The 9,289-nt window shown below is 30.6% G+C and overlaps 1 protein-coding gene across 1 annotated transcript; it reads left to right on the top strand.

Moving 5' to 3' along the window:
* The first annotated feature begins 255 nt into the window (after window positions 1-255).
* On the top strand, window positions 256-7,831 carry LOC132727531 (homeobox protein engrailed-like SMOX-2). Its single transcript, XM_060713070.1, has 3 exons — window positions 256-1,190; window positions 5,072-5,288; window positions 7,114-7,831. The coding sequence occupies exons 1-3, from the start codon at window positions 572-574 to the stop codon at window positions 7,277-7,279; spliced, it is 1,002 nt and encodes a 333-aa protein (XP_060569053.1). The 5' UTR covers window positions 256-571; the 3' UTR covers window positions 7,280-7,831.
* The last annotated feature ends 1,458 nt before the right edge of the window (window positions 7,832-9,289 follow it).

The following is a 9,289-nucleotide window of genomic DNA, read 5'->3' as shown; positions in this document are numbered from 1 at the left end:
CTATTACCGATGTGAGACCTCCAGCTATCCAGTAGGGAAAATTTCGCTCTTTGCCCCCGAATAATTTAAAGTGTATTAATCGACATCGTCTATGCCAAATTTACAGTTTCTCTCCATAATACGATTGACTCGGCAAATCTTATCGATTCTGAAGTCCCGTAAAACTAACAGATGTCTAATATTGTCAACACAAATTATACATAATCATGTCAAGGTTTGGTTATGGCGTATTAATGAAACGGGTTCTGCCACTGCCGGGAATTTGAATATAAATTGTGTTTATTTTAGCTAAACGTCCCATTTGCCATAAGATTCATAAACCATTGTCTCTTTCGTCAAATTCTATAAACGCTCGGAACATCAGCACTTTGAAGTTTGCTGTTTCCGAGAAACATTTTCATCTTTAGAGGTTATACATAAACTTTTACAATAAATAATTCTACAAATATGAAAATTGTTTCGGAATTACTGATTCTTATTTATGTTTAAACTGGCTATGTAATTGCATAGACAATTTCAGAATAGATATTTTTGTGAGATAACTTTAAAATAAAATTTGATAATTAAAAAAATGGCGGACATTAGTGACTGTGAAGAGGCGGAAAAGGGGTGTATAATTAAAGATACACCACATGTGCACGGCAATTCAGGCACTAAAAATCAAAACAACTGTATGGAGATTGATGGCGAAAGAGAAAAAGACATTAACTCGAATGATGATTACAAAACAAAAGAATCAGACACGCATATAGACAATAAGGAGAGTAATGAACTGGATGAAAAGAAAAACAATCTGACTAAAAGTTCACATCTTAGATTTGGAATTGAAGCGATTCTAAAAGTGAAAGCTGAGGTGACAGATAAACTTCGTGACAAGATTGCTAACTCTGATTCTATCTATACACACACAGAACTAGTACCAACCGACCAAACACAAATAGATCATAATGAAATTGATGACGATATAAGTGTTGACTCAGATGAAGATGGAATAGATCACGTTGATGAGAATGATGACATCGGAGACACGTGTCTTTCTCACGTGCCTTTACCGGCGTCGTTTCAAGCACTGCGTGCAGACGACAACTCATATTTCACGTCTCAGAATCTTTTTACTTCCGGGAGAATCAATTTAGACTTACCATGGTCACCAGCTATTCTAAACGATTTGAGAAAAGACAGATTTGGTCGTAAGTAATGTGTTATAAATATTCAAGTATAATTTCAGTCAAGTTTAAGTGTCTGAAGTTATTTCTGTCACAAAAGAGACTTATTATTAAAATATTCGTGTCATATAAACATTAATGAATATGTAAATTATGTCAGAAAATGTCATCTTGACAAATGTCCTTGCAAACATAAAGCCTTAAAGCTTAAAATCAAGCACACAAGTAGCTCTATATCTAAACAAATGAATAATAATAATAATAATAATAATAATAATAATAATGATTATAATAATGTGGGTAAATGAAATATCATAAAGAAACTTCAACTCCCGACCATACTTTACCTAATTTCCCTTATTTTAGAACGGCGCTAAAGCCTCAAATTTAATGTGTGATTCGCTATTACAAAATGACATTTTCTATATTTGAAATCTGCTGTCGTATTTGAATCCAGGGGCTACATGAATTATGATAAGCTGTGCGACTTGGGTAATTGTAATAATTAAATCATTGATTTGGGAGAACTATGAAGTCGTTTTATGAATTTTTTATAGCTATACATTTTTATAAAAAAAACTAATTCAAATTATATTTAAATCTTCTTTTTTACTGTTTAATTAATTTTTTATGAACACATATACATGTAGAAACTTTTATTCATTTGAAGAAAAATTCATTACACCTACATGTAATAATGAAAAGAAACAATAAGCTAGGAAAGAACGGCACGTGCCTTTTGTTTGAATATGTTACAATCTTTGCTTTTGAATCAAAATGGAATCACTTTAAATGTAAAATGTTTAAACGTTTAGTTTTTAAATTACAAATGCAAAAAGTAATGGCATTGTAAATTTTATATACCATTTTTGTATATAATTTTCTTCATTTTAATTTTTAAAACTATAGTTTAATCTGTATTAATTAAACACAATCCCATCTCCACGTCGGGCTACGTTCATATTATTAGCTCAAGTTTTATTAGATACAAATAAATTGACAGAATAGAATCAGCTGTATTAAACAACGTTAAGTATGGTGATTGGCTGGCACTAGTTTTGAACAATGTTCATGTCATATACGGGCGGAAAGCTACCATTTAAAGATGTTAATTTTCTATACAGTTTTATTATTATTCATAATAATAATTCTTATTTGGTAAATAGATTGAAGTATAACTAGACAGTCTACAGGTTGTTTGTGCTGAATCTATATGCACATCTCCCTTTTGCATGGTATTATCGTTTACTTTATTTTCGGCGCAAGATGACTAAAATTGTGCTGGTGCGCCGTAAAACCAAGCAAAACAAGACATTGGTTACTTTACTTTGTAGCGTAAGGTCAGATTCAATGTGGCCTCAAATAAGTAGATCACCAATGCTCGTTTAACCACTGGTCAATGCGTCCGCTTGAACAAACCACTGATAAATGGACCCGCTCGAACGCATGAACAATCAAAGACTCAAAACCTATTTTTACGTTTGAACGATTTCTTGGTCATACATTTTATATCTTGATATTGCAGTATTCTGTCGATTTTATAAGCATGGACTTTAATTTCATTTTATTTTTATTTTTATTTTTATTTTCTTTCTTTCTTTCTTTTCTTTCTTTTCTTTCTTTCTTTCTTTCTTTCTTTCTTGTTTCTTTTCTTCAAACTAACAAGTTTTATTTTTAATATTATCAATTATTTATTAAACTATTCCTGTTTCGCATTCTACTCTGCCCTTTGATAATCGGCGGGGTATTCGGAATGTCTGTTTTTCCCTCGCAGTTATTCTCTGGCCTGCACTGAAACATAGTTTAGAGTGTCGTAACCGGTACGAAGAGGGTTGGCTTTATTGCAAAGTTCTGAGGATTTTTAAATTTTAAAGCATTATAACCTGAGAAGTTTAATTATTAAATATTCCACCGCACAAAAAAATCAATTCCGGCATAAATAATATACATGTACTTTAAGAGTATACATGTCACAAAAAATAACGTTATATATATACATTGTTTTTGTAAATAGGTCTTTTAGGTGTTTTAAAACAATAACTTAAATAACATTACCAATTCATTCTGCTATCTTTTGAGCTTAAGGAAAAGATTTTACTGTTTATATTTTAATAAAACCAAAAGTAATGAGTTCCTTGTAAACTATGTTTAGTTTTTTACAGTTGAATACCTTTGTAGTCTATTGCAAAAAAACATAAAAATGGTAAAAAGTCGCAAATCATGCCAAAAATCGTTTTAATTAACTCATTTTTCCACATACCGGTTAAGCACAAAATATGTCTTAATTACTAGATTTCACGGCGATTCAACGCAGAAAGGTCACGCATCACCGACAACCGGTTTCTGTACCATAAACAATTAGTAATAATAAATTATATTTTCGTCATGTTAATGTTTATACTAAATCGCTTAAAAACATTTTTTTTCAAGAAATGCTTTATAAAAATATCCAAATGATATCATTCTATTGTTTTTATCAATATTTGATATAGGTACGAAAAGTTTTGTCATTGCCAATTCACTTTAACTTTTCGACATTTTATCAATTTCAATTAGATCATAGCTCTAGAATATCAATAATTATGAATACATTGCTATACTTATTCAATATCATTACCGGAAATATTCAGGGAAACAATTTGTAATAAAGGTCATGTGATTTGGTCACGTGATTTGTATTACGTTTCTCTCTGGCTCAGTGTCGATTACGGAACAAGTCTTTCATAACGGTTTTGATAAAAGATTATATGTAATGCAGAAAACATAGCCCATTTTGTCGTGACAAACCCTGAATAATGCATGTTCGTGTTACTTTAACGGATGCAAATAGGGGTATCCCATTAGATTAAAGCTTCATTTAAGAACGCATCTCATCTGAGTTAAGTAGAGATATTATTCATGAATTATGGAAAATGTTATACTCATTGACTTTGTCACGCTCGCCTCTTCTCTCTTCTCGGTAATTCAATTTGTTTAAGATGAACGATTACTCTCAGTGGTTTACAATGGAACTCAGTCAGCCGTTAAAGATATTAGAATAGACTGACGCTCCGTAAAGTTTTAGGCATGCGAGAAAACTTATTTGAAATGCAAACTATTTAAATTATTATGACGATTCATAATTTCAAAGTACGTCAGGGTATTTCAGCTGATTGTTTTTCTATATAACACTTGTTGACAAGACGGTCAATATTTGTTTCCCGGCTCCGATACAATTGAAGCTTAAATGCTTTGGGATTTATGGACATGCGCAGAGCTATTAAACTTCAAAAGATAACTTTGATGTTTTTAGGCAGATACTTTTTAAGAAGAATATAAATATGCTTTCGGGAAACTTCCTATAAATAAAGTTTGATGAACATGTACATAGAAATATTGTTTTGAGCGTACAAAAAGACTAAGTCCTGTTAAAATCGAATTAAAAAGTGTGTTATCTGAAACTTTGTATTATTTTAATTTTGAAATTATTCAAGTTTATAAATACATATACCAGTAAGGCTCATCAATTTTAACAATAAATCACATTTATTTTTTATTATATTTAATAGGTATAGAGATGAAATTGCTAAATTTGAATCAATTTGTTTTACCAAAATTCGTGTGTTCATGAAATTGACTGGGTCGTTGAAATGATAGGAAGCTGTGATAGTAATTGATTGGTGGTCACTCGAATGGTTTGTGTTTCTACTCAGTTGGTATGAAGTATTGGTATAAAGTTTTATTAATCAGTAACTCGTATTAGTATTCTACGGAAGTCGCATAATATTAATATTGTCGCTAAGACTTGCTTAAAGATCACGCAATTCCATGCTCAATGCATATTCAAATCATGTAAATCTTTACCATCTATGTATCTAGTTTTAGGGGACAGTCATTGAATATACTAGTTTATTTTTTACCTTCAGCAATACGGAGGATTGGTCACCCGTACCAGAACCGTACACCGCCAAAACGTAAGAAGCCACGTACATCTTTCACCCGTTTACAAATTTTAGAATTAGAGAAAAGGTTCGAAAGACAAAAATATCTGGCATCATCCGAGAGATCGTCGCTGGCCAAGACCCTGAAAATGTCTGATGCGCAAGTGAAAACATGGTTTCAGAACCGACGCACAAAATGGCGGTAGGTTGACAATTATGTTGAGAGTTAGTGACTTATCATACATACCAGTACAGACGACAAAGTTAATTTAGTCTGGACATCTGTCAAGATTGATCTTAACTTTTTTTTATTTTTGGTTGGACTTTACGTCGCATAAACACTGTGAATGTCATATGGTGACTTTTCACCTCGGTAGAACCACCGACGTTCCGTAAGCTAGTTGGTTAACTTCCTTACATGAAAGAAGCCAATGCCACTGGCGGGATCCGAACCCACAGCTGTGAGGGGCAAGTGGTTTGAAGTGCGCTGATATCATTCTTTACTGCCTGGTGTTAAAGTTGAAATCACAATATGAGTTTGCTAACATTTTCAACGGGGTTTAGATAATTATAAAATAAAAAAGTTTGTTAAATGAATAAGTAGACAATTGGCTGAAAGTTGAATAAAGAAAATCAGAAATTATATTTTTCTATAAAATATATCGAAGTTTTATTATTCACATTTTATTGACGAAATGAATGAATCAGTATGAACGAATTAAAATAATTTTGCCCTAACACACAAATTCAGTGTTATCGTACCTTTTCAAAATTTTGTCTAAGATTATCATAGTAGTTCTTCACAAAAAATTCTAAGTATTGCAATCTTGAAATAAATTGCTGAACTCCCAAAGTAATTTTAACTTTTCCTTAAACAGTTGATATATTTATAGCAGCAGACGAAAATTAGCCGGTTACAAATACTAAACGGTTGATTAATTCAATAATTCCAGAACCCCTCTGAGACTCTTTATTACGTCATAGCTCATTGGTAAATAAATAGAAATTCCGTCAAAATGATTGAAAAAGACTAATCTGAAATAAAAACGTCTGTAAGAAGGCGGGATAATTTCACTTTAAATTCACCGTTTTCAGACTTAAGACTCCGGAAAAGTGACCCCCGGGGAACTCCCTATTCCCAGCAGATAGCAAAATGCATAGCTATTTCATTATATACGCTATTAATATCTGTAAAATCATATTTCTGATATTTATGAAGGCGGCCATTTGGTTAAAATGGATAAGTAAAACATAACGCATCGTAAATATTGTATATATATAGATAATATGCATTTATGCATAACACGGCACGTATTGTGACGAAACGCTTTATCTACAACGACTGTCTGACTGGGGTATAGTCTGCTGGGAAAGCTTCTATCAAATTGAAAGTAAATTAGAAAAGAAACAAATCTGCATTATTTGAATAAATGATGATAAAAACGTTCGAAAATGTATTTAAAGGCACAGACCCTAAAGGTGTGGCATATGAAATGAGATCATATTATAGAATTATCGAGATCACTATGCTCCTAAAGGCAATATTTAATAAATCTAATACAATATCTTCCTAAAATGGCGGCCACACCGTGCGGTACTTCAAAATTTCATCTCACTTAATAAAGAAAAAAATTGTGTAAACTACCTATTCTTTGCAATTTCATATGAACTAAGCGTAAGAATTTTAGAAGTTTGAATCTTATTGTCAATTGTTGATTGAAATTAAGTCCATATATGTTGGAATACTGGTTCAATGGATATTTTCTTTTTACAGTAGCTAATTGTTACTTGATTAACATCTTATATATTGGTTAATCTAATTCAGTCTATACTTTATTTTTTTTTGCAGTTTAAGAACTTAGTTTATTTTAACACACAAAAATGGTGCCTAAATACATGTATGTATTCTTTTATGACTAGATTAAAAAGGGGAAAACACTAAATTATTTTTTTATTTTTTTATGTATTATATAATAATAATAATAATAATAATAATAATAATAATAATAATAATTATACTTTTTCAGACGACAAACAGCAGAAGAACGTGAACTTGAGAGACAGGCAGCCAATCGTCTGCTTCTAAGTTTTCAGTCCGATCCTGTTCACCGGAAGTCGATGATTATTTCTACAGACAGGATGTGCCTTAGTCAGCTTCAGCGTTTCCAGGAGGAAAGATCCACGGATATTTAAATACAAAATCATTTTATTAGACAAATTCTGTTCTTCATGTATACAATGTTCAGTTGATGGAAAAACTGTCTGTGGAAAGGTTTAGAAATATCATTAATACGGATTACTTCATTATGTCTTATGCGATTTAAAGTTGAAAATATTGCAAAATAATATTTAAGAATTTGAAATATCTTAATTAACCACCCAATTTCAATTTTTTGCTGTATTATAAGATTCATTCAAGCTTTTATATAAGAACATATGCATAAATCTTTTAAAAGTGTCTGATTGTTGGTCTTGTACATGTATAAGCATCAAACTGAGCAAGTGAGATTATTCAGGTATTTGAATAATATGATTCTTTTTTTCTTTTTGTTGCTTACAGAAGGACGTATGTTCATTATATTAAATAAATTCTACATATAATTATATATGTTCATACATGTATAGAAAAATATATGGTTTAATCGTCTCTGTTTTTTTTGTTACCTTAATAAGAAAAACAAAGCATCGTTAATTTATTTATCACATACTCATACATGTTTTGTGACTCCGCAATAATGGTATTGCATAGCCATGCATATAGTCTGACCTGACGTCTGCATTCTACAAACTCAGTGTAAAGGTGTAAAGACGCCCTTAAAGCGTCAATGAAAAATGATTCTTTTTCACTTTAAATAGTCTTTATTAGTTTCAGATAAATAGAATATTATATTCATGCAGGTTCATTACTGAATTTATTAAACGAGTTTAATAAAATAATATTATGCTCGCCAGAGGCTCGTAGAATATAATTTGATTCGACTCGTTCAATAAATCACTCATTTAATATCCTCTATATATAAAAACAAGGAATCATAACGCTTATAAAAAACAATATAAAAGTTTTAAAATAGATTTCCTACTTCTAACATTTGTTTTGAAGATAAAAAAGAAAAATAATAGCTGTGATGAAAAATGTTATTTGCGAGTAAAAATAATTTCATTGGCAAACGATGATATTGTTTCACCATAGAACTATAAAGTTTCATTTGCTATTAACTAACTTAAAACATTGATATTGTTTCCTAAACATGTCCAATTAGCTATAGCTAGAAAAAAAAGAACATAACGTATACCATATACGTGTACAAATAACTTAGCACGGATTTGTTTCCACCTTGATTTAGCTGGTGATCAGAAAATTAGCGCTTAATGTGTGGAAATGTCTTTTCCTGTCTCGCAGCAATGTGTCACACTTAAGGGAGATCATAAAGGTTGCCAAATTTTGACTCAATCATTTACAATTCGTAGATTGTTGCATACAATCACAGTCATGCACGTTTATCCCTCGATTGCCTGTAATTTTATTATTATAATTAACATAATAATGCTATTTTGCAAAAAAAACAAAAAAAAAAACAACAAAAAAACAACAACAACAAAGAAAAAACATGGTTAGTTACAGATTCTTTGATTGCTCCTTTTGGTCACAATAAAATATTTTTTCTGATATAAACTAATCAGTTAGATAAATATCTAATTTTCGAGATTATCTAATGTTAATTGACAGAAAAATAGAGATTTCCCTTGTTGATTTTCTCAATATTTTTAAATAACTTTATAACATTTTATTGTATAAATGTATTCATTCGAATTTTAATGTCAAAATATAATGAATATAGTGAAAGCTATATTTCACCAATGCATATATTTTGTAGCTGTGTGTTTCCTTATATTTATCCATAATTATTTCATTATCCAATCGATGTTTCATTCGCGAAGAATAAAAAAGAAGCCAGTACAAAGGTAATTATTAAATACGAAAGACCGATTAGAACATTTAATTTCATGAATTCACGATTTTGATCAAAAAGGAATTTGAAATCATGTATTCGTGTAATTGAAATTTTGAATTCATGTTTAAATCTTGAATTCATGAAACTGAATATTTCGCAGTTCACAACACTCATTCATAAAGTTGAATCCACGAAGTCACAAATTCGTGACTTTTGAAATCTTGAATTCGTAAATTCGTAAAGTTTAATT

The sequence above is a fragment of the Ruditapes philippinarum genome, unplaced genomic scaffold (assembly GCF_026571515.1).
Source record: "Ruditapes philippinarum isolate M1 unplaced genomic scaffold, ASM2657151v2 ctg362_1_1_1_1, whole genome shotgun sequence".
NCBI lineage: Eukaryota > Metazoa > Mollusca > Bivalvia > Venerida > Veneridae > Ruditapes > Ruditapes philippinarum.
Note: the sequence above shows the minus strand (reverse complement) of the source record. Positions and strands in the feature narration are given on the sequence as shown.